Genomic DNA, 27,258 nt, shown 5'->3' with positions numbered 1-27,258 from the left:
AACATTTATCCAAACAAGTGGTTCCAGGCACAACAAACCCTGCCTCTCACATGTATTGTAGCTTATTTTGGCATCGATGTCATGTCTATGCATGTGCTGATGTCAGCAGCATAGTAATTGTCTCTAAATATGTGCCAAGTTTGAAGTAAATTGAAACAAAATTGATGTTTTTATAGACACAATTATGTGTTTATTAATTATTATAATGGGTGAAATTTCACCCATTATAAGTAAATGGGGAAAAAAATATTTTAAAAATTAATGAAAAATTTGAACTTTGACCTACTTTTCCCAAAATGTAATCAGATCTATTCTAGGTCACTGGCAATCTATTAACCCAATCTGGTATGAATTTAACCAGTAGTTTTGCTACTAGTGTTAACAAAAACAAACAAAAACAATACCCCTTGCCTCCCCTTCGGGGGGGCAGGGTAAGTAATGTGGCCCTGTTACTCCTCTTTCAGCCAGCTACTAAGACAAACTAACTTGTTGACATTGTCTGAGAGGAGAGCTGACTGCTTCTTATTTACAATGTTGCCTGCAACTGAGAGCAGTCTGTCACATATTACAGTGTTTGCAGGAGTGGTCAGATATGTGGTATTTTAATCAGAATCAGCTTTATTGGCCAAGCATGTGAACATTTACTAGGAATTTGGCTTGAGTTTTTCTTAGCTCACAACATTGAAGCTGGAAGTGCTTCAGTGAAAAGAGAACTCCTTCCTGCACAGTGTGTATAATACTTTACATTGGCCGACTGTTCCGTGTTGTTTTTTTTTTTTTGTCCTCATATTTCCATCCAGAGGGCCAATGTGCTGTTTAGTGTCTTCCATCTTTATGGGTTGGTTCTGCTGCCTGTCAACTGCCCATTTGTTCATTACAGTAACTCTACTTGGACAAACTGTCCCAAATGCGTTGGCAGAGTCATTCTGTGCTGCAGATGGGTTCATTGCATTAAAATTTTCAATCAGATTAATCATGATGATGGATTAATCCACATTAACGTGTTAATTTTGACAGCCCTAAAATAATTTTTTTTTTTTGTTTTTGCATTTTTTTAACATAGAAGATTATGTAGTGGCTTTACCTTTAGCCACTACTACGGTGTGGAAGGGTTCAACCTATGGTATTTTTGACGTGTGCATGAATGAATGTCCAGCTGGGTTTCTTTGTCTTTGGATATGCCAATCCATTTATTCACCAATATTAAGTCCAAGAGTTCATTATAGTTCACAATTGTGATTCCATATACGTTGTACAAATAAACAAAATAGGCTCCTTAACACAAGAAAAATACTAAAAACACAGACCAACTCAATCTCACGGTCAGAAAATTGTTTGGGGCTGTCCTCACACACACACCGCCCACCTCACACAGCAGGTATATGTCAGTTTGCCACACCTCTACCAACAAACCATTTTGCACCTGTGGCAATCATCACAGCCACACCTACTAAACAATTATTAAATTAAGGTCAAAATAAAAAAGAGGAATAAACAAACAAAGATGTATTTTGGCTCCAGCAGATTATAATAGAAAAAATAGATAGAATGCATCTCTTTAACATACACTGTAAATTTTTTATCATAAATGAAATGGAAGTATGACTCTTCCGCATTAAGATACAGTAAGAATTATTATTATTATTATTATTATTATTATTATTATTATTATTACAACTTCACTACTCAGTGTACGTTGTGTTCCTTTTTGCGTGACCATGGGTTTACATGCTTTTATGTTGAAGGCTGACTCCATGTTCCAGTTGGGTTAGACAGTATATTAGTGGAGTCACTTTATGACGGTGCACCTTCCAGTTCCTGCACCCAAGAGATAATATAAGTGTCATCACTTTTGCGTGGATCTTTTCAAGACCAAGGTAAGTGGGTGTTCAGATACAGACTAGAGTCACATGTGTGCGTTGACAGCAATGGTTTTTAATTGCCTTTTTAACCAGTTCTCCTTCTGTAAAGTTACACATGGGGGTGTCAGTAGAAGTTTACTCACATGTAGATCACATCCTTACATCAATACTGAATATCTACACTGTAAAATAGGGGTGCTTAAAAACAAGATAAAAACACTAAATCTGAGGAAAAAGGTACTTAAAACAAGTGAAATTATCTGTCCATGCAGCAAGATAATTTAATTTGAATAGATTCTTGAATTAAGATTGTTAAATCTAGAAATAAGCATGTCTACAGCTGTATGAACACTTAAAATAAGACATTTACTCTTATAACAAGATAAATATCTAACACTTCTAAATCTAAGTTTTTGTTGTTTTTTTATCTTGGTAAGAATCAAATAATTTGCAGTGTAGTGTGTTTCTGCCAATTTGGCTTTAGTATTAACTTCAAAACATTTTTAGTCATAAAAAAATGTCACTGTGAGCATCCATCCTTTGCGACATGATGTTCAGTGACTAGAATAAAAGGTGGAGGAAACAGGCGGAGTCAGTAATACAAGAAATAAAAGAGCCTGCTTAATACCAAATGAACAATTATACATTAAGAACTGAATTTAGGTCCTATTTTACAAATAAGCAATCCATGATGTGACTACAGCGAAGATGATTGTTAAATGAGATGATATTTTAATGGAGTTCAGTTTCAAGTTCATTTTGATAAAGGTCGTACTAAGTTTAGTAGGATTATAATAATTTAAAAAATCATGGTACATCCTGTCATACCCGCAGCCAGACGTTAGTCTGGTTTTGTCTGTCTTTTATGTTTTGTTTGTCATTTCCTGTTTTATTTTGTTAAGTTTCCCCTCATGTCTCTTGTCTGTCGTCTTTACTTCCTGTTCTCTGTTCTCCCTGACCTCTTACCTGATTACCTGTCTCCGCCCTGATTTGCTCCACCTGTGTCTAGTTGTCTTCCCTCCCTTTTGTGTATTTAAACCCTGTCTCTTCCCTCAGTCAGACGCCAGTTTGTAACTCTTGTAGTTCTTACCAGCGTCTTGACCTCGTTTGTTCGTTTTGTCTGCCTGTTGTGACCCTTTTTGGATTCCTCGGTTTTTTGCCTACTGCCTGCTCCCTGTCGGTTTTGTCTGCCTCATCTGATTTCCTGGTTTCGATCTTCTCGCCCTGACTTACTGGTACGTGAGTATTTGTCTAGCCCTTATGTCCTGTTGCCTGAGTGATAGCCTGCCTGTGCATGACCTGTTTCCGTCCCTGACCTCCCTTTGCTTTTTCCCAGTCGGGAAAGATACCCCAAACGCCGCTCGGGGAGACGGGCTGCCGCCCTCGAACCAGAGGACGAATCAGAGGAGGATATTTCCAACCTTTATCCTCAAGATTCTGTCATTATTATTATTCTTTCTCCTGTGTGTGAATAATAAATCTTTTGAACCTTATTTTTGTGTCCGAGTTACTGCATTTGGATTCAGTGTTTGTACTAACGCCATTACACATCCAACATTTTTTGTGTAGCTACTTCTGAGTTATTGCCGTGTATTATTATTATTATTATTATTATTATTATTATTATTATTATTATTACCTTGTGTTGCCATCACTAAAGTGGGAATTTCCTCTTTCAGTCCATTTCTTTCTTTCTTTGCATATTGTTTGGGTCAAGCTTACTCCTGCCTTTTTACTCCCATTAAGGTTAAAGTAACTCTAATAGAGTAGTGACTGTTGTGTCTTCCATAGTGTATTCTCACTTATAAATGAGTTTGTGTGGTTTTTTTTTTTTTTTTGTCTCCCCCCCCCACCCCTTCTGCAGCAGTGAAATGTGTGGTATTTGGGCTTTGTTCGGCAGTGATGAGTGCCTGTCAGTTCAATGCACCAATGCATTGAAGATTGCTCACAGAGGCCCCGACGCTTTCCGCTTTGAGAATGTCAAAGGCTTCACCAACTGCTGCTTTGGCTTCCACTGGCTGGATATTACCGACCACCTGTACGGCATGCAGCCCTTACGGATCAAGAAGTTCCCCTTCCTGTGGCTCTGCTACAATGGAGAGATTTACAACCATCGCACGGTGGGTTTAGCTGTTTCACAGGTCACACTGGTTTATGTCCTCAGGTGGTTGTTGAGGAATCTTCTGTGGGTCATAAATTTTCATGCACAATGTGGTAGTCGGTGTTTTTGTTTATCAGCATGTAGCTCACAATCACTGGCCACTGCGAAGTGCAAACTGAAGATGTCATAATACCAGTAAGGGAGAACAGAGTGACATGGGACAGCTTTTTTTCTTTGCATTGGATGATACGATAAAAGAAAAGCATAGAACCAATGTCATGCCCCTTCCACTTCACCCCATGTGACCTAACGTAACCCCAGTCATAGCTTAAGTATCACGAATCTGTAAGTCTTTCTGTGACTACTCACCTGAATCTCTTCCCTCACACTGAACAATTTCGAAGTGTACTCCACCATAAACAAACCATGTATTTACAAACAGAACCAGTAGGTAACTCGGGCATCTTCAGAATTTTGTCACGGCGTGCATTGTGGGAAGCGGAGGCTTGCACAGCTGCCTGGCAGTGGCAGTGCACAGAAACGGCTGGAGGGAAGTGGAGCAAGCGGAACTCCACCTGGCAGCTGCAACAAACACAACGCAGAAACGGCTGGAGCTCTGCTTCCCACAATGCACGTTGCGACAAATTTCCGAAGATGCCCGAGTTACCTACCGGCTCTGTTTGTAAACACATGGCACTTCGAAATTGTTCACTGTGAGGGAAGAGATTCAGGTGAGTAATCACAGAAAGACTTACGGATTCGTGATACTTAGGCTATGACTAGGGTTTTACAGATTTGATGAAAAATTGGTGACGAAAGTCTCCCGCACCTTTAACATTTCTATGTGTAACCCACTACACTGTAAATTTAACTGTAAACTGTAAATTTAGCAGGCAGTGATGATGCATTTGCTGTGGAAATTGCTTGTTTCTATTGTTCACTATTTGTAATTATTTAATCTGGGTGGGTTTGTTGTTTTCATATGTGTGAACTGTAGTAATAATCTGTCTTGATCCCATGGCTTTTCATGCTTTTCACCATTATTATGCAATTTTTTATATCTCATTGTTAATCTGATAGATAATTTTCTGGGGCGGGCGGGGGCACTCAGAACATTCTGTGAATGTATTGCACTGGGAACATTTATTGGAAAGCACTTGTGTGAACAGACTGTTCAGTAAATAACATGGATGAATCCAATCTGAATGCACTTCCTGTTCTACCAAAATAACAACAATCATAACTTGTCCAAAAATAGGAGATGGACTGAGTGAGTCTGTCCATAATCAGTCGAATAGTTTAAAAACTTTTCAGACACTTGAAATGACCTGAATATGCAGAGATTATCAATGGTCACAGTGTATTTCTGACTTCAAGCGTGTATAAATATAGGCTTTTTTCAATGATACCTAGAACCTTATTATGTACCAACAGAGGAAAACATAGAGGTTGATCCAGGTGTTCATAAGTCCTGAAGGAAACAGAAGAAGATAGTTAGGGTGAAATATTTATTTGACAACTTTGCGCTGTAGATTGTGGTGTCTGCAAGGCCGGTGAGGGGACAGGTTTTTGGGCAGGGGGCTCAGGTGTTAGTCTCTTGACTTGCTACTAAATTCGTAAACACACCTTAACATAACCTTACCTAACCCGTACAGACCTAAAAGCATCGCTGATCTAAAACGCTTAACTTTTGAACCATTAATCCTGTCAATGCATGTAAATAATTAAGGTAAAATGCTTTTTTTTTTTTTTTTCTTTTTTTTTTTTTTTTTTCTAAGATTTTCAGCAGCATTGGATATCTATTTTGGATGCATTCATAGTCTGGATTATTGAACATGGAAACAGTGTTGTCTTCTGCAACATTGGTTCAACAATAAAACTCTTGTAATTTGACAAATGACAGTGGTGATAGACACTTGTTTTTATATAAAGTTCAATATATATTTTGCTGAAATTGTCATGGTTGTTTCCTAAGCTTTGAATTTACTCTAAGCTTTTATAAACATCTACATCGTCAATAAATTACAGGAAAAAACGGGTTATTACTGAAAAAATGCACAGGATAATATTATAATATATGGTGATAAATCCCTTGGTAATAGTTAAATGCAGAGAAAAGTTAATGCGGAAGTCCCCACAAAAAATAGTTCTGTGTCTTTATGAGTTAAACACAAGCAACATGTGTCTGTGATTTAATGGAACACATTAAGGGTGATTTTTTTTTTTTTTATCATTGAACCCAAACACTAAATGCAGATGAATTGTTTCCTTGTGATGTATGTGTGGTGCTTTGCTGGTGTAAACTCTAACATATCTTTTGTGTTCTTCTGATGTTCCCTCAGCTGAAGAAGCAGTTTGAGTTTGAGTACCAGACTAATGTGGATGGTGAGATCTTGCTACACCTCTACGACCGTTTTGGCATCCAGAAGATGGCGTCTCTTCTGGATGGTGTCTTTGCTTTCATTCTGCTGGACATTGCCAACCGAAAGGTCTTTCTGGGAAGGGATACATACGGTGTCCGACCTATGTTCAAACTCCTGACTGACAACGGCTTCCTGGCGGTCTGCTCAGAGGCCAAAGGTAATGAGATAGTTGACTACATCCTCACTGACCACAGCTCTTTTACAGCCTGGTGAAGAATGTTTTTCACTCTTCAGGTTTGCTCACTTATTGATATTCTGATCACAGGCTTAATAGACATCTCCCATGAGATGGATACCCCAGCCACCATCGCCCCCTTTCCCCCTGGCTACTTTGAGGTGTTTGATTTAAAGCCCAATGGCAAAGTGCAGTCTATTCAGATGGATCAGTTTCACTGCTGCACAAAGGAGCCTGCTCATGCCATCTATGACTCCGTGGAGAGACTCCATACAAGTAGGAATCTGTGCACTCTCTGTTTGGATGAGTAAGTCAATGTTTGTGTGGCATTATTTCACTGATTTTTCTGCAGGTTTTGATGAAGAAACAGTCAAGAGCAACATCAGATCCCTTTTTGAGAACGCTGTGAGGAAACGCCTCATGGCTCACAGGAGAATTGGATGTCTCCTGTCAGGTAAACACTCCTGTATCTCCATATCACTAAGGACTTCCTGACCACAGATGTCAGTGCTTTGGTGATCCTCATGGCTGTTGTCTCCTGATCAGGTGGTCTGGATTCGAGCCTGGTCGCAGCCATGTTAGTAAAACTGAGCAAGGAGGAAAAGCTGCAGTATCCTATCCAGACCTTTGCAATCGGCTCAGAGGACAGCCCAGATATTCTAGCTGCTCGCAAAGTAAGTTCTAGTGCCAAATGCTTCCCATGCCTTTGCATGTAGAATGCAGGGGCTGAAAAACAGTGGAAACATTTGGAAGCAAACAGACAAGTTCTGCAGAATGAAGAGTAAAAATGTCTAATTGCACTGTTGGATATTAGATTAGGAATGCAAATAAATACTTTACTGAGAACTGTACCTTATGGAGCCTAATGATGATGATACTGATGATAAACTTTTTTCAAACACAAGAAAAATAAAATCATTCAGGTAAATGAAAGGAAATAAAAAAACACACACATTTCAACAGAATACTCTAGAATACAGAAAGCAATGAGACAAAACCAAACAAAAGTGGCATACAAAATGTACAATTATTTCAGTGTAACACATTAATAGCACTTTGTGCTCAAAATGGAGTAGGAATAAACTGAGTTTAATTTGTTCCATCCCAATGTTAAATGTGAGCAGAGGATGCAGATGTATGTGAAAACAGCTCTAACAAACTGAGGCTAATTTTGAAATGGGCTAAAATAACAAAAGAGCAGAACATGGACCTCTATTTATAAATGTTAATCAGTATGTTTGTTATTACTGACTTCTTCTTTTCAAATTACTTTTACTCTTCTCATGGAAGTATGAAGGCAGTGACATATGACAGCATTAGAAACGGATGTACCTATTTATGTACGTTAAGTGAACATAAATGAGCCCTAAATGGGCATGGTACAGATATAGAGAGGCCAAGTCCCACCCCTTTTAGTTCCATGGGATCTTTTTTTCAGGCAAAAATTGCCCTACAGTCGTTGGTAAGAACAAGTAATTTTTTGATCCCACTGGAATTTGCACATATTTTAAAATTTATTTTACTTAACCAGGTAAGTTAGTTGAGAACTGATTCTCATTTTCAATAATGACCTGGACATATAGAGACGAACAACTAATCACTCTCACATTAACAGGAAATCATTCTTTGATTAAAAGTCTTTTTCTTTAGGGTCTTTGCCCTCACAACTCTTCTATAACTTGTTTATTTTTGTTAAAGTTCTGTGATATCCTGTTATAGAGGTCATGGACGTACTGAGAAATGAATTCCGCTTTTGTATTAGTTAATGAGACAAAAAAATGCATCTTTTTGGTAATGTATATAATATTGAAATGTATAATCTGTTGTTTGTAGTTTCTAATATTCATGTTTGTCAGGTTGCAGCTCACATCGGCAGTGAACACCACGAGGTGACGTTCTCTGTCGAAGAAGGCATCCAGGCTATAGAAGATGTCATCTTTCACCTGGAGACTTATGACATATCCACCATACGTTCCTCTGTTGGTAAGTGTGGATACAAAACGACAAATATTATCCAGGCTAAATGATATGAGTTTTATTTTATGACTTTACACTTGTAGTGCAAATATGCAGCTTAATTTGTTTTGCTCTTGTAGATTTGCAAAAAGAAAGCATTTTAGATAATCACAGTTTTACACCACAAAAGCCCACAATTTGTCTCTAAATAACATAAGTAAATAATAAAATAATGACTTTAAAAAAAAGATTTTAAAAAATTAATCTAAATCTGCAGTAACTAGGAAAAAATGATTTATATATAAACATGATGCTTTTTCATGCCACTACCAGAAAAGTGAAGCCAAAATATTTTGGTTACAAAACTGCCATGTTATGCTTAGAATTATTACAGTTGAGTTTTACAGTAGTCAGTAATTACAGCTGTCAATCATGTATTTTGCACACACACGTCTGAAAACACCTGTGATCAGGAAAATGTTGTGTTATGGGGTAGAATTTCTACATTCTGCAAACAGAGTCAGGAGGAGGAGCTGCAGTCTTGTTTCCAGTTAGGTCACTTGAATTACAATGAACTGAAAGGTGATGGAAGTTAATGTACTGATGGCTGAAAGCTGAAGTTTAAATCAAAAAGTTTACCATGATATATTTTCGTATGAACTAAAAAATGTTAATTCATTTTATAAATAGCGACAGAACTGAATAAATAACTTTCACATCAACCTAAAATTAATTTAGACTGTGCAAAGTTTGTTAAAAATAAACTTTTTAGGAAGCAAGAAAAACTTTAGATAAACTTTTATCACTCAAAGCAGAAGGAGCTTTAAGATTCATTAAACAAAGATATTATGAGAGTGGAAACAGGGCTAGTCGTCTCCTAGCTTTTCAACTCCGTAAAGCTCAAGCTGACCGAACTGTCGCCAAAATAGTCCATCCAACAAGTACTAAAATAGTATCACACCCCAAAGAAATAGCAGAGGCATTTGCGACATTTTACAAAAATTTATACAGAGAACCCAGATTACAATCAACAACTGATAACACCAACATTTTCCTTGAAAAATTAAAGTTACCCACATTAACGAAAGAGGCATCATCACAAATGGTTTCACCCATCACAGAAGCTGAAGTAAGAGATGCAATAAAAAGAATGAAAAATAATAAATCCCCAGGAGTAGATGGACTTCCCGGAGAATTTTACAAATGCTTTATTAATGATCTAGCACCAGTATTAACAAGGGTATTTAGATACGCCCTTTCTAGGGACAACCCCCCTGAAACTTGGTCACAGGCTATCATATCTGTAATTCATAAGGAAGGGAAGGAATTAACATTCTGTGAAGGATATAGACCCATTAGTTTGCTATGTAATGATCAAAAACTGTTGACAAGTATTTTAGCACGAAGAGTTCAAGTATATATTGGATTATTAATTAAGTCAGACCAAACAGGGTTCATCCCATGCAGACAGAGTGCTAATAATATAAGGAGAACCTTGAATATTATTAACTATGCGAAGAAAAATAAACAGACATCAATGCTCATAAGCTTTGATGCACAGAAGGCATTCGATACTGTGAATTGGGAGTTTCTGTATAAGACGCTGTCTACAATGGGATTTCATCAAAAATTTATAAACTGGGTTAAAACTATTTATAAAAAACCAAAAGCAAGGGTCAGAGTAAATGGATGCTGTTCTGATTTCTTTGAATTGAAGCGAGGGGTGAGGCAAGGAGATTGTCTTAGCCCTCTGCTTTTCGCCATTAATATTGAACCCTTAGCAACATATATAAGACAAAATAACAAAATAAAAGGCATAAGGGATATGGGGAATACAGAACATAAAATATCCCTATACGCAGATGACATCTTGACCTACATAAGTGAACCAATTACATCTGTTCCTGCCTTAATGGATACTCTGAAAGAGTATGGTGAACTTTCTGGTTATCAGATCAATCAAACAAAATCAGAAGCTATGATGCTTAAAGGACAATGGCCTACTCAATTAACAGGAAGTTTTAATTTTCACTGGTCACAAAAATTCAGATACCTAGGGATAATTTTAACGGCAGACATATCAAAATTGTTTAAAAACAATTATGGAAAATTGATGAATAGTATAAAAGCAGATCTTATAAGATGGGAAATGTTACCACTTTCTTTAATCGGAAGAATAGAAACCATAAGAATGAATATTCTGCCCAGACTGCTCTTTCTTTTCCAGTCTTTACCTATCTATGTCTCCTCCGCTACTTTCACCACCATAGATAAATGGTTCTCAAAATTCATATGGCAAAGTAAACCCCCAAGGCTTAAATTTAGAAGATTATTGTGCACAAAAATCAATGGAGGCCTGAGTTTGCCTAACATGAAAATATACTATTGGGCTGCCCAATTAAGACCCATGGTCTCCTGGATACTTCAAGAAAAGGATACTATTTGGGTAGGAATGGAACAGTCTGAATGCTCAGATATTCCATTGAACTCCATCCCATTTCTTAACTTAGATACTGGTAGGATGAAGAAGTTTTCAAATATATGGGTTAAAAATACTTTGAAGATATGGCTTACTGTTAGGAAAAAATTACAACTACCTAAGACTATATCCAGGGCCATGAAAATAGCCAACAATCCAGAATTTCTCCCATCAAAACTTGATAAGGGCTTTGAAAGATGGAAAGAAAAGGGTTTAGAAGTTCTAGACCAGTTATTTGAAGGAACTATATTAAAATCATTTGAACAACTTAAGGAAAAATATGATTTATCAAACCAGGACTTTTTCAGGTTCTTACAAATACGAGACTACTTAAACAGACATCCAGAACGGGAAAAGCTCTGCTCTCTACCATCTAAAATAGAACACTTTTTAATTTCAACAATAGATGGAACAGTGAAGAAAAAATTTATATCATATTTATATAAGATAATAAATGAGGATATGGGAGAGAATAATTTAGATATTAAAGAGAAATGGGAACTAGAGATGAACATAATAATTTCTGATGAACAATGGGAAACTTCATTTGAACAGGGACATAAAACAACAAATAGTCCTAATTGGAGGGAATACGGATGGAAGCTAAAAATGAGATACTTCAGAACGCCTCGTATAATATCGAGATGGAGCAATACCTCATCTTTGTGTTGGAGGGGTTGTGGCTTGGTAGGAGACCATACACATATATTTTGGGATTGTCCAAAATTATCAGAATATTGGAAAAATATTCAAAGAGAAATAAAAGCATGTTTGTCCATAGACCTACCAATGAAACCATCACATTTTATACTGGGCATAATACCTGAGGATCTTCAGGAAAACAGTCAAACAAAACTGCTTAGAATACTTTTATTGATTGCAAACAAAGTAATAACAACCTCTTGGTTAAAGCCACAACCCCCCACAATAGTCCAATGGAGGGATAGAATTCAGGATGTGTACAACATGGAATATACCACTGCAGTGTTACAAATGAAAAGAGAAATATTTATGAACAACTGGACCCACATTAAGTCACATTTTAATTTGATGTAAGTGTTGTTGCTTTTCACTGTTGTGGATTGCTATTTTGTTCTATCTCAGATTCTGAAAGAATGTCAAGGTTCTACCATGTTGTATTTTAATGGCTGATGTTGACCTCTCCTGAATATTCTGGTCCCTGTAGCCTTGGACTTGATACAACCATGGACTACTACCCCCATTAAGACTGAGATGTATATGTATATATATGTATGTATGTGTATGTATATATATATATATATATATATATATATATATATATATATATATATATATATATATATATATATATATATATATATGTGTGTGTGTGTGTGTGTATGTATATATATATATACATATATCTCTGGTATATAATGATTTGTTACAATGCACTGTATGGCTACACACATGAAATCTAAATAAAAAGAAGTTCAAAAAAAAAAAAAATAAACTTTTTAAATTGATCGCTATTGAGATGAAGCAATAATCATGAATAGATTGACATTTACTGGGAAGTATAATGAGATAAACTATCAGTTATTCCACATTAAGTCAGTTTTCAGTACGCTGAGTTTGCAACCAAAGAAATGTAGGAAACTAAGCTACAAAAATGTAACAAAACTAGTTTTTATATCGGAGGTTCCTTTAAAAACCAACTGACACTCAGGTAAGAGATGCATGAGTAATAAAAATGTTCAAGTTTAGTTGGTATTAAACAATAACCCATAATCTCTGAGTATGGCATAAAAATCTAAAGTTTAATATGTGTCATGAAAATAAGCAAAAGGGAAGAATATCAATATATGATATATTAAAAGCTCAACAATGAGCATTGGTTTAACTAATTAAAGGATCTGAAATCAAAGTATTGATTAACTTAACATATTTCTTCTAAGGTTGTATGTTCAGTCCATGTACGCTCCAGTGATAGGAATATTAGCAAAAGTAAACACACCAGACTTAATTCCTGGATGGTGAGATTATATCTGTGTTCTTATATCTGTGATCTTGATGTTATATACTGTCATGTAAACGGTTCGGTCCTGAGTAGGTGCCTCATGATAGTATTTGTGTGTCATACATGTGCGTAAATCTTCTTTTACATCATCGATGTGCTTGTTGTTGTGTTAAAAAGGTGTCAGAGTATGTGCATTCCTTTTCTTCCTGAGTGGTTGACCAGAATTAGGGAGGAATCTGGTGAGATTAGTGAGTCAGAGGTCAACAGAGGGCAGAAATGGAAGACATTTACTGCCTGATGTAATGTGTGTAATGTGATGTAGGTAGGAAGGCATAGGAAGACGGTTCTGGTCCTCAGGTGGACCAGAGCCTTTATTCTGTTGAGGTACATGTAGGTTAATTCTCCTGTCGGTGACCACAGTATGGATGAAGATCTGGAGTTGGTCCCAGAGTGTTTCAACAGCAGCTCACTGCTCCTAATGTAAGTTCTATGTGCTAATGCTAATGTTAATGCGAGGTGCTGTATGTGTATTAGGATGGGTAAAAATGCAGAGACAGAATTTCTCCAGTGGGATAATAATTAACCTTAACTTTAATCTTAAACCATATATTGTTGTCAGAGGTGCTGTTTTCTGTTTGTTGTCCTTTTAGGTATGTACTTGGTTTCAAAGTACATCAGGGAGAAGACTGATAGTGTGGTGATCTTCTCTGGAGAAGGATCTGATGAACTCACCCAGGGGTACATTTACTTCCACAAGGCAGGTCCACCACCAACACATCACAAGCACATGATAATAAGTCAGATACTCCGTCCAGAGACACCACACAGTATCACAAAGGTGGTTTTCCACTTGTATTATCCACAGAAAATGAGTGGAGTTGGTCCAAGGTCAGGGTTAAAGCTAAGTTTAAACACATTTTTTAAGTTAATCTTTATTTATCTGGGGAATCGCTTGAGAATAAACCTTTTTTTTTTGAGGGAGACTTGGCCAAGAAGCCACACCAGTCCATCCAGTATTTTCTAATATAAGAAGTGGTGCCAGGCACAACAAACGCCTACCCTTACATATAAATTAACTTATTTTGGCATCATTGACTTGTCTCATCTTGATGCTCTGGGGCAGGAAAGGTGACTGAATAATTCACCTTCATGACTCTGCAAAGCCAGCATTCTCCTCAACAACACCAACAGAATCCTAAATACTGTAAATTAAGAAAAAAAAAACATTCATAAAAAACATTCATATTTCTTCATCAGTGAAGTACTGATTCTGTATGAAATTATTATTGTAAACATACAAATACAATTTTTTTAGAAGCAGAAAATATAAGGTTTTCCATTTTTTTTCTGCTACTTTTTGTTCATAATGTTGGCAGTTTGCTGAAATGTAAAAGCAGGTTTTCATTTTCTGTCTTTCTTTTGTCTTTTTCCTTTTTATTTTTATGAATAACTAAACAAATTAAGGTTCCTGTTCTGTGACTATACAAACATTAATTTCTAAAGTTGGACTGTTGGACATCAGGTGTTTCTATTTCTCCCTACAAGTTCATTTTATGAAAACAAGTGTAATCCACAAAACACATATGTTTTATGTTTACAGATTCAGATCCTATTCATTAAATAATCAGCTTTCTTCTTTTATTTTTGGTTCACATCAGAATGATCAAATAACAGATTTCAAATTACTTTTAAATGATCTTGTATGTGATTTGAAGAACAGTCTTTGTGATATTGGACTGGAGCAATGAGTGAAAAGTAATGACCGTTCACATAATGAACCTACTAATGTTAACGTCCAGTCGTTGTATTTATCCCCTTGTCCTGTGTTTGTCTTTAATACAATCTGATATCATCTACCACATACACATCATACTAATGCTAATAATATCACATGTATTCTTGTCTCCCAGGCTCCGACTCCCAGAGCAGCTGCAGAGGACAGTGTTCGTCTCCTGAAGGAGCTCTACCTGTTTGCTGTTCTGCGTGCGGACCGTATCACTGCTGCTCATGGGTAATGCCCTTTGCCTCATTCCTGATACAGCCACAAAAACAGTTTTCTCATTGGATTCTGTATAACGGGTCCATTGAACAGCAGCATTTCTGGTTGTAATTTCCAGTCTGAAATACTGCAGAGGTTAGTTTTTGAACTTCCTTCAATTTAAGTATACTCAGTATATACACCATTAAATATTGGTGGTAGACGGCACTTTCTGACAGTGACCTTTCTCAACTGTCAACCCAAAAGTGGGACTCATTCCAAGAGGGTTGTGAAGTCTGTGGTTTTCAGATTGTTTTGATGCAATCTCAGTGATATATCCTTTATCGTGGTGGCTGATGTTACCCCACCCCTCGAAGGGGAGGCAAGGGGTATTGTTTTTGGTTTAGTTTTTTGTTTCTTTGTTTGTTAACACTAACAGCACAACTACTGGTTGAATTCATACCAAATTGGGTTTATAGATTGCCAGTGACCCAGTTTAGATCTGATTACATTTTGGGAACAGTAGGTCAAAGTTCAAATTTTTAATTAATTTTTTATGAATTTTTTTTTTACCTCTTTTTTTCTCTCATTTACTTATAATGGGTGAAATTTCAAATGTCTATAAAAAACATCAATTTTGTTTCAATTTACTTCAAAGTTGGCACATATATAGAGACAACTGATATGCTGACATCAGCTTGATTGATGCCAAATTAAGTTACAATATGTGCGAGGGGAGGGGTTTGTTGTGCCTGGCACCCCTTGTTGAAAGATGTTTATAGGCAAGAGGTAATGCAAATGCCATCCATCCATCCATCCATCCACTTACTCCCTGAGAGTGTTGCGGGGATGCTGAAGTTCATCACAAGCTGACATATGAAGGTGCATGTTGTTAATGTCTTTGGTCGGTGGGAGGAAGCTGAATGACCCGGAGAGAAAGTCAGAAACTGAAATGTAATTTAGAACAGAAAAACACACTGTTTTCACATCACATTGAGTAGTAAAAGCAACAGTTTTGTCATATATCATATTTTATGTACAAATTCAGCTGTGCAATCACTCAGTGTTCACTTAGTGTATTATTAGGGTCATGTATGTAACTTGTTATAAAAAAAAAGAAGCTCACACTGACATTGAACGTTGGCTTACAAGCCTGTTTTGGAAAAAAAACACTTTAAATTCTGATTTTAAAGTGATCTGAAATTTAGGCACTTCTGTCCCAAAAAAACTAAAGAAACTGACAGATTTGGAGGAATATTAACACCAGCTGTCCAATGCTAACATATAACATTAATGTTTTTCATTACATTGAAGTCATATAATCCTGTTTACATCTCAGAAACATGTTTTATCCCCAGTACCTCTTCAATGAAGTCAGGTTTCTGTTTTTTCAACATCAACATCACACCTGCACCGCTTGTTTTCACACACAGAGGGCGCCATCAGCACATCTTCTGTATCTCTGCTTTTCTTTGATCTGCAGAAAAAAATGCACTGACATTAGAAACTGGACTCATTAATAAGAGCTTTTAGTACTGTTCATTTGTTAAATTTAGCCATGATGGAATCCAGAAAAATGAAGCTTTTTCTCAGGGGTGGAATATGAATTGCTCTGTAGGCTGACGTCAATAACAACCTGACTGAGAATCATTAACAGTCAAATTAATAACACTCTGACCCTGTGTTATTAATTAAATCTTAATTACAAGCCTGAATAGCTACAGGAATGAAAGCCATCAAAACCAGTAAGGCTTCAAAAGAAGTAAAATATGAATAAAAGAAAACAGATGTGAGAAACAAAACCCTTTACTCATCTGATCCACCTTTGTATCTTTCAGTCTGGAGCTCCGAGTGCCTTTCCTGGACCACAGACTCACAGCGTACTACCTGTCCCTGCCTGAGGAGATGAGGATCCCAAGGGTTGGTGTATTTGCATAGCTGACAGCCTGTTGTGTCGCCAAAATACACAGTTACTCCCTGTGGTCATTAAACTGCTTTGTACTTGTGTGTACAGCACGGAGTGGAGAAGCACCTTCTGAGAGAGTCCTTCAAAGGCCTCAACTTGATCCCTGATGAGATCCTGTGGAGGCGAAAAGAAGCCTTCAGTGAAGGAATGTCGTCTATAAAAAAGTCCTGGTATGCCTACCTGCAGGACCACCTGGAGTCTATGGTACGTACTGTCAGACAAGACCACTAAACACTGAACAGAAGCCCTATACGCATGATAGGTCTGCTTTTTTACTCTAATTTACAGATATTATTCCATGAATCTTTTGTCAAGGCTTACTGCTAATAGGCTAGCACTCACAGATGAAGGTTGAGACTGTTGACAGATAAACAGCACTGATTTCATTGAATCAGTATTCTTATGTGAGATTTAAAAAATGTGGTTTCAGTGTAAGTCAGTGAGGCCTCTAGGATCCTGCACTGCTCAAAAACTACTATTGCAGTGAAATCAGCATTATTGCTAACCTCTGACATGCCCAAGACATGAATATTAAACAATGTCACATGACTCCATCATGTATTATATTGAATATAGCTCATATATTGTTTTTTGTTTTTTTAATAAAACATGGCATCACATATTCAAAGTGGCATTTAAAGGGTTAAAATCTTGAAAATTATTGAACATTTGGCAATTTTGAGCAGAGCTGCAGTGGTTTGAGAGATTAAGCCACAAAAAAACTGAAAAAATAAATTAGTTAAAAGTCAACAAATACTCCTATGGGATTGACAGTAATTTCATTGCACAATTTTATGTTATATATTTTTGTTATTGCTACTTTAAAATGTTCAAATATGACTCAGAATGATCATCCATGTGAAGAAATGACAGTACTGATACTGTCAAGGATGTTGCAGTGCATTTCCTGAATATCTACCTCTATCTACAGTAGCTGCACTGCTCTCTGCTGTGATTATACTATATGTTTCATTATGTCACTGTTCTTCAGCTGCTGTAGCATTTATGTATGTGCTAATACCTCTTGTGGGCTTAGAGTGACGTGTTCACATTTCACATCACATACTCTGCATAGTTCCCTCTGTATGTCCAATAAGACCCATGTGAGGTGTAGACGCAATAACACGATTCTGACGTGAATGACAGATGTAATCCACTTGAAAAACTTTTAATGAAATTAAATGTCTGAGTCACTATGAGTCACACAGTGGAAACAAATGACATGTTCCCAAGGCTCATACAGCTCTCTGCCATGACACTAACGCTAATAAAAAAGCATGAATTAATATCAATGAATCATGCATTTCTTTGAATCAAGGGTGTCCAAATCATTTTAGTTGAGGGGCCACATACAGACCAACTTTATCTCAAGTGGGTCAGTCCAGGGTCAGTCATAATAACCTATAAATAATGACAACTCCAAATGTTGCTCATGTTTTAGTGTAAAAAATTTTTTGAATTACATTAAAATGTGTACATTTTCAAACTGTCCTTTCACAAAAAATCTGAATAACAAATCTTAACAACCTGAGAGGCAAGTTCAAGTTTAACAAGTGGTACCAAGCACAACAAAACCCCACCCCTTGCACATATTTCGACCAATATAGGTGAATGGGGGGGGGGGGGGGGTGTTAAATTAAAAATTGAAACTTTAACCTACTTTTCCCAAAATGTAATGAGATCTATTCTGGGTCACTGGCAACCTATAAACCAAATATGATATGAATTCAACCAATAGTTGTGCTGCTAGAGTGTTAACAAACAAAGAAACAAACTAGAAAAGCACTCGGAGAGCGCAGACCTCTGCCAAGGCAGATCAGTCTCCCCCCCGATCACCACCAAAATCTAATCATTTGTTCCTTGTGCCAGTATCAACATTTCCTGAAATTTTAATCCAAATCCATCCATAACTTTTTGAGTTATCTTGCACATGAACAGACAAATAGACAGACAAACAAACCAACACCGGCAAAAACATAACCTCCTTGGTGGAGGTAACAAACCAAACCAAAAACAGTACCCCTTGCCTCCCCTTTGGGGGCGGGGTAATAATATTCTGTCTGTTACAAAATATTTTGTGCCTTTGTGGATCCACTGTGATCCGTAAGTTGTAATGCTCATGTGTAAATGATAAACTGATGCATAATCTTTTTAAACTTGCACATATTTTTATTAAGAAATTTCATATTGTGGCTGTTCATGTTATTTCCATTTTCTAATGGATAATTTTTAGATGTAAACACTATCAGAATGTAATTGCCTCCGCCAAGGAGGCTATGTTTTTGCCGGCGTTGGTTTGTCTGTCGGTCTGTGTGCAAGATAACTCCAAAAGTTATGGACGGATTTGGGTGAAAATTTCGGGAAATGTTGATACTGGCACATGGAATAAATGATTAATTTTTGGTGGTGATCCGGGGGGGGGGGGGGGGGTTCTGCCTTGACAGAGGTCTGCGCTCTCCTAGTGCTTTTCTAGTTGGACTTTTTTCACTTCTCATTTTACTGGTCCGACCCACTGGGCTGTATTTGGCCCCTGAACTAAAATGAGTAGAACACTCAAGACCATACAGTATCCAGATTTCCCATCACATACTATATTATATGTACTGGTGTAAACTGTCTCCTCTCAGGTCAATGACGACCAGATGGAGCAGGTTCAGAAGACCTTCCTCCACATCCCCCCTCCCACCAAAGAGGCCTACTACTTTAGGCAGGTGTTTGAGAAGCACTTCCCGGGTCGGGCTGAGTGGCTCTCTCATTACTGGATGCCATGCTGGATCGGCGCCTCCGACCCATCAGCCCGGACGCTGTCCATCTATAAACCCGACAAAGAGTGAACCAGTGGAACCTCCTGCACTGCAACACTGACCTCTGCAGGAGATTATTAGTCAAACGTGCCATTTTAGCTGTACTTTTTTACACTACACAGACATTTAGTTCTACTGAGCTGTACTTTCTCTTGCTTTGCAGGTTGTCAGACACTGGTGAAGTTTGTCAGACTTTACTGTTTTCTTCGAATGGAGGAATAAAAGGGCTGCTGTGTGTGCGCAGTTTCCATTTTTCAGCCTTGATGTACACTTTTAGTTGTAGCGCTTTGAACACCTACCATAGGCTTGTGCAGGTCTTTGACTCTGTGCATATCACACCTTCGGTATAGTCATGCCTCGTACTGCTGTGTCAATTTACTTTGCACCTGCAGGGGATCAGTGAAGGTGCATGTTATCTCAACAGTCTCACCTGAACACCAGCTGTGTCCTGAAAGCAGCATGTTTATTAGAAGCATTCACCCTCAGTACTGCTGTGCACCCTCTCATCAGTGTCGTTAGAAAAAACTTCTATCTGTTCCAGCATAGACAGACTTTTCCATCACTATTAGAAGAGAATTGTGTCGTACTCTGTCAACTGCTGCAAAACAACCATTATCAAATAAACGTTACTGGTTTTACATTTGAAGTAAAGAGAAAAACATCTGTACATAAAAACCTGATTAAAACCAACACCAATACTGCAACAGTTCCAAAGCACAAGAAAATAAAATGTGGCCTCCTAAATATTAGATCTCTATCTTCCAAAGCTATATTAATCAATGATATTATATCAGATTATCATATAGATTTATTGTGTTTAACAGAATCTTGGCTTTGTGAGGAGGAGTATGTGTCCTTAAATGAAGCTTCTCCTCCTAGTCACCTAAATAATCAGATTCCTCTAGACTCAGGCTGAGGAGAAGGAGTTATAGCTATTTTTAATTCACATCTACAAGTGAATCCTAAACCTAAGCCAAATTTGAACTCATTTGAAAGTCTTAGTCTTAGCTTATCGAATCCAATCTAAAAAACATTCCAGCCTATGCTATTTATTGTAGTGTATCACCCCCCTGGTGTGTACACTGAGCCTGGTATAGGCAACAAAAAAAGCATTATTCAGTTGCTCCTTAAGTCTGACACAGTGCTCCTGTTTGGACCGGTAAGGCTGGCTGGTTAGAAATATGTGTGGAGATTTGTTAAATTATTGGCCATGTGTGTTTGATGACATCAGAACAGTGTGTAGTGAGAACAGGAGCCTGGAGGAGTAGTGTCGTCCCACTACACAGTGGAAACTGGCACTGCAGTGTTCAGTGGTAGTTCAGTAATCTGTGGTAGTACTGTTGTGTAGATTTTCTGGTATAGTAGTAACCATGACGTTTTGGCACCAAGGGTACCGTGCATCACTAATATCCTGTATATTTGGAACTAGTACTTCATTTACTATAAGCACAAACACAATGAACGATTTTTGCTGTGTACTTTCGGAGTAATCACACTCTAAAATCCCTTCCAGGCTACAAAAGCGTTTTCGTCTGAAATTGTGTAGAAGACTAAACTCAGTGATGAATAAAATTAATTTTTCCGGTAAGTATCTCATGAATCCTGTATATTTAGAAGTATGATTACTCCAAAGGTACACAGTAAAGGTAGTTTATATTGTTTGTGCTAATAGTATATGAAGTATTAATACCAAAAATACCAGACTGATGAGGTACTTCTTGGAAAAATTTATTTTATTTATCACTGAATTTAGTCTTTTACACTATTTCAGATGAAAACGCTTTTGTAGCCTGGAAGGGATTTTGGAGTATGATTACTCCAAAAGTACACAGTAAAAGTAGTTCATAGTGTTGGTACTGATAGTATATTAAGTACTAATACCAAAAATACCAGATTCATGAGGAACTTCTTGGAAAAATGTATTTTATTTATCATTGAATTTAGTCTTTTACACTATTTCAGACAAAAACACTTGTAGCCTGGAAGGGATTTTGGAGTATAATTACTCCAAAAGTACACATTAAAAGTAGTTCATAGTATTGTTGCTGATAGTATATTAAGTACTAATACCAAAAATACCAGATTTGTGAAATACTTATGGAGAAAAAGATTTTATTTCATGTTAAAAATAGCCTTTACACTGTTTTAGCCAACTTACTTTCCTGTAATTATCAGATAAATAGCGCACATGAAAAACACTGGGCACTGGCTGGACCCCAGTTTACACTGTTACACACAGTTATGTGGATGACCTTACTGGTTTTTACTGGTTTTCTGTCTTTCTGTTCATCCTTGGTAATCTGCTCATTAATGAGGTTCACTGACAAAGGGATGAATGAGTGTTTGTACCTGTTGTGTTTACATAGTGGAACCCTGTACCTTCTTCCTGACTTAAGTATAATATATTTGTGGTGCAGTGCATGAGAAGTATCTGATAAAATATTGTCTGCCATGAGTGTCATGAGATAACTTTTGTTATGATTTGGTGCTATATAAATAAAATTTGATTTGATCTTTCAGTTTCTTATATAACACTTGCTAATGCACTGGTGCCTTCACCTAAATGGCAGCCTATAGTTATAGTATACAGGGCCATTAAGTGTTGATTATACAAAAGAGAGTCAGTAAGTTCTCAGATGAGCGCTGTGTCCTGGGGGTTGAAACATGGATCTACCAGTTTGACCCAGACAGCAAAACAGTGGCATCCAAACAGAGTAGCTGGACCTGTGAAATTCAAGGCAGAGGTGTGTTAAATAAGTAAATAAAATAAATGTTTCATTACATTAGTCTGAGAACTTTTTTACTCCCTCTTGTATATATGAATGAATATATCATGGTCTTATACTATTTTACACTAAAATATGTAGTTCTAGACATAATGTTGCTGCAATTTTTTTTTTTTTTTTCCAGTCCATTCATTCTTTTTACCCTATGCTATTCTTCATTCAACCACCAGATGGCGCCAAAGAACAGTCAATCAGGTTGCAGTGTACAGACCTGTAATGCACAAGCTAAAACTTTTCTACCAAGATGCTCTCTGTTAAAAAGAAACAAACAAGTCACAATCTGTTTAGGTCCACTGGATCCACTATAGGAAAAGGAAACATATTTTATTAATTCATTAAAAATATTTTGCAATTGATTATTTTGAATACAATGTCACTATATAAAGATACGCTATTTGATTATATTGACATAAACCATCAGACTCATTTGTGCACTGAGGTTTGCTTCATGTTCACGACCGCTCTGGCATCCAGGAGACACCTGAGCCCTCGTCTGGATGTTGTCTTTGCTTTCATTCTACTGGACACTACCAACAGAAAGGTCTCTTTGGAAATGATCTGTCCGGTGTGTGACCTTTGCTCAAACTCCTGTCAGACAATGGGTTCCTTTTACTCTGCTCAGAAGCCAAAGGTAATGGGATAAATGCTGCTGCAGCACTTCAGACCAGAGGGTTCGTGCTCTTTATCGTCCTTCACTCCTAAAAGTTGTCGTCTGCATGTTATTAGGCTGAAGACACATTATTACCCAGGAGGCCTTGTCTCTTTTCTCTCCTTGGATACTTTCACGTCTTCAGTTTGAAACAGAATGATACAATCTCTTCACCTCTCACATCATCTGCAACTGGAGAAACTCCTGAGTAGAAAACATTAGTGTCTGAGGTGGAGTTAGTAAGAGATGTTTGTGTGGCATTATGTCAGTATGATATCTGCAAGTTTTGATGAAGAAACAATGAAAAGCAACACCAGAAACCTGTTTGACAACACTGCATAAGTCACAGATGTAATTTGATAGTTTTTTTATTGTATAATTTCTCATCCTGGTACTTGTCTCATGTAACCAGGGTGGAGAAATCCTTTATGTAGGAGTCAAAAGTCTAGATCTGATATGTGGTGTAGCAAAATATACTAGTGATGGTCTGTTATTACTGAGGTTCTGGTGGATGTGGTGAGTATTTAAGTAACATATTTAAAGGTACAATTTGTTTTTATATGCATATTTATTCTTTGTTGTATTTGTTATCCTGTATATACACACACTACCAGTCAGAAGTTTGGACTCACCTGTTTTTCTTTATTTTCATGACTGTTTACATTGTAGATTGTCACTGAAGGCATCAAAACTATAAATGAACACATATGGAATTGTGTAGCTAAAAAAAAGTGTGACATGACTCAAAGTGTGTTTTTTATTTTAGATTCTTCAAAAATAGCCACATTTTGGTTTTATTACTGCTTTGCACATTCTTGGCATTCTCTTGATGAGCTTCAAAATGATTGGATGGTGTTTTTTCAGTCCTGTCCGTTCCACAGGTGACTAAAATTTTTTTATTTTTGTGTTAGAGCATTTAATTAGTTGGTTGTAATTGGGGTGTGAAGGGGATTTTAAATATAGAGTAAAAAATGTTCCAGGAAAACATCTCCTACCCCACCGTTAACGCATTAAGGAAGACTTTGTCATTCAGTTTATTATACTTATAGACCTGAACCCGCCCGATCTTGTCTAATCTCAGAAACTAAGTACAGTTAAGCCAGATCAGTACTTGTAAGCCATGGTGGTTTGATTACTACCCAGATCAGCAGAGAAGTTATCTGATGTGCCCTTGAGCAAGACCTAGTGTGTGGTGTGTTCCCGCGTGTTGAGCAAGTGATGGATTAAAGGCAGAGTGTCAGCTTCAGTGTATGTTGTATGTCCATATACAAAACTGAAAAATAATACAAGATTCTCTTTCTAACACCTGCAATCAGATTCTGAGCTTTCCGACACTATATAACACTTTACAGCAGCAGTGTGGGACTCTATTATAAGTAGAAAGGAACTGTTTCAGAGACTTCCACACAGGCTAAAAACACTTGGAAATAACAAAAAATATGAAGTCATACTGAATGTTCAAGACAAAAAAGTATGTTTGAGTAGATGTAAAATAGTTGGAAGTTTATTTCTGCAATCTCAAAAAGTTTTGTTATGGACATTTACAGTTGTTTCTAATAATAAATATGCTAAAAACTTCATGTCCATTTTTTTTTTCTTTTTTACAAAAACAGAATGTTTTACACGTTTATTATTGATAATAATAAAAATTATTATTGATGATACTGAAAGTTATGCTCTTCATGATTACAGAAGTTTAAAAGAATTGGCAAAAAAGACATTTTCTGGCACATTTCTTGCAAAGAAAGAATAAGGACATCTAGGTGGCCTTTTATAATGACAGTCTTAAACCAGCAAGCCTGGAGATGAGGAGTATTTAAGACTTAAAGCTAATACAGTGAAGTATGATTAATGAGTATAATGTTTGACTCGTATATTTATTTGTATAGTATAATGTTTGCCTCTGAAATGTAGTTCAGTCAAAATATAAAGCCTAATCAATCAGTCAATCAATCAATCAATCAATCAATCAATCAATCAATCAATCAATCAATCAATCAATCAATCAATCAGTCAGTCAGTCAAATTGTACTTATATAGTGCCATATCATAACAAAAGTTATCTTATGACACTTTACATTTAGAGCTAGTCCAGATCAGACTCTAAAAGCTGCATAAAATAGAGGAAATAATAAAGTAAAGTATAAAACCCTCAAATTATATTTAATATTTACAGTCCACCACTGCTGGTAACATGAGAATTATAGGCTTTTATTCTTTATTTTTTAGCGTTAATGGATAATTAGTTGTGTGAAAGCACGGTCTGTTTTCCCTTTGGACACATTCAGGTCTAATATTTTTTCAGGGAAGCTTGTAATTAATAACTCTGCTTTTTTATAGGATACATCTGTAGACGTTCAAATGAGTTGACTTGTTTGATTTTCTCTAAAAACTCTAGAAGTTAGACTTAGATGAATTTGATGGAGATTCAAGACTTATTACTCACCTGCACACTCCCACCTCTGGTAGAAAGTACAGTTATTTGCAGGTAGCAATGTAAAAAAAAAAAAAAAAAAAATTCAAGTAATATAAATAATATTCAAGTAAAGTAAAACTAATGTTGTATAAAGTACTGGAAAGTCACATTTGAGTAGAAGTACAGGTACTCTACCAAAAATGACATTGGTAGAACTAGAGGTTCAAGTCACCAACTGAAATATTACTTAAGTTAAAATCTTGCTAGTATTTAATGTACTTAAGTATACCAAGTAATCTACAATTAAATGTACTCAAGTAATGAAAGTAAAAGTACATGTAAATGTTAATGATAACCAAAGGCAGACAGAATATTGAATATTACGCTGCTGCTCACATCAACAGATACCCGACAGGTTGAGTATGTGGACCGTTGTTTGCACTTTTAGGTCCAATGACAAATCATCTTCCTGACTTTGTTGCGGTCACCGGTAATATCAGCGGTTAAAACACCAAATTCCCTTTAATTTACTTTTTATAATGAGTAACGATACTGTGCATTAAAAATGTTTCTGAGTAGAAGTATGTGATTGAGTTAGGAAATGCAGTGAAGTAAAAGTGAAAGTAAACAGAATAAAAATTACTCAGTAAAGTACAAATCCTCCCAAAACATACTTGCTTTTGGTATGTGAATAAATAATTACATGGTTTTGGAACACAATGTCACAATGCCATAATATATCCCCATGGGGCAATAAAGTAATGTTTGCAGTTTGAAAATGCATTCATAGTACTGACCTTAAAGGACAGCTGACATGGAGAGCTCAATGATTGTACAGTTTTATGATTATACTAAAGAATTCACCCAAACATCTGCACAGTTTAACCAATAACTCCAGTGCAACATTAAATACAACTGTACTGGAGGACATGCTGACTGCTGTTCATGTTTAGAAAAGTCCTTATCTTTATTAGACAAGCTGATTCTGGTTTTTCCTGAAGGTGCAGCTCAGAATGAAAGTATGAGGACAGTTTGTGATCTGGTGACAACACCCACTGAACGCTGAAACTGAACAGGGCTGGAGAAAAAAACACCTTTCAATAAAAAAACTAAATACGCTGGTATTTCTATTTTGCAAGATGAAAGTTTTGACCAATATGCAAACATTTAGATGTGGCAAAGAACAGGTGCATTGCTCTGAGCAGAACATTTTCCAGTGAATGTATGTGATGCCACTACAAAAGGTGATGCAACAGTATTAGCCATTGCAGCATCAAGCTGGTGAAAATACAACAACGTGACGGTACCTTTCAAAATAAACACACAGAGGAAATACCGAGGTGTAAGAATAAATGAATGAACTAGGAAAATGAAAAAGATGAGCTTGTTTTTGGTAGATATTGGCACAAACAATGAAGTGGAAACAATTATGGTGTAGAAATAATAATACCAGTTGTCACAGAATAAAAATATAAAAATGGAAAACAAGTCAATATGTTACACTCAAGAAAAATGTTTTCTTTTGTATTTTTTTAACATAAGATTATAATAATGGAAAAATTGATATAATGCATCTCTTTAACAAAAACGGTACAGTTTGTGTGTGATTCAGATGTGGATATGTGTAGAGGAGACATGGACATTAATATAACTGTATAATATGACATATCTGTAGTAGACTG

At 36.6% G+C, this 27,258-nt stretch overlaps 1 protein-coding gene across 4 annotated transcripts; it reads left to right on the top strand.

The window, feature by feature from the left end:
• Positions 1-1,792: 1,792 nt before the first annotated feature.
• On the top strand, positions 1,793-21,560 carry LOC115427845 (asparagine synthetase [glutamine-hydrolyzing]-like). 4 transcript variants are annotated; one of them, XM_030146542.1, is made up of 12 exons: positions 1,793-1,877; positions 3,727-3,982; positions 6,306-6,543; positions 6,652-6,837; positions 6,914-7,015; positions 7,108-7,235; positions 8,418-8,544; positions 13,628-13,734; positions 14,888-14,988; positions 16,794-16,875; positions 16,970-17,125; positions 19,549-21,560. In XM_030146542.1, the coding sequence occupies exons 2-12, from the start codon at positions 3,734-3,736 to the stop codon at positions 19,753-19,755; spliced, it is 1,683 nt and encodes a 560-aa protein (XP_030002402.1). In that variant the 5' UTR covers positions 1,793-1,877; positions 3,727-3,733; the 3' UTR covers positions 19,756-21,560. The 4 variants fall into 4 exon arrangements, with proteins under 4 accessions (XP_030002402.1, XP_030002405.1, XP_030002404.1 ...); XM_030146545.1 differs by having other exon boundaries at positions 1,813-1,877; positions 3,730-3,982; XM_030146544.1 differs by lacking the exon at positions 1,793-1,877 and adding an exon at positions 3,038-3,097.
• Positions 21,561-27,258: the final 5,698 nt, after the last annotated feature.

Source organism: Sphaeramia orbicularis, chromosome 11 (genome assembly GCF_902148855.1).
Source record: "Sphaeramia orbicularis chromosome 11, fSphaOr1.1, whole genome shotgun sequence".
In the NCBI taxonomy this organism is placed as follows: domain Eukaryota; kingdom Metazoa; phylum Chordata; class Actinopteri; order Kurtiformes; family Apogonidae; genus Sphaeramia; species Sphaeramia orbicularis.
The sequence above is the reverse complement of the archived record's forward strand: the minus strand, read 5'-3'. Positions and strand labels throughout refer to the sequence as shown.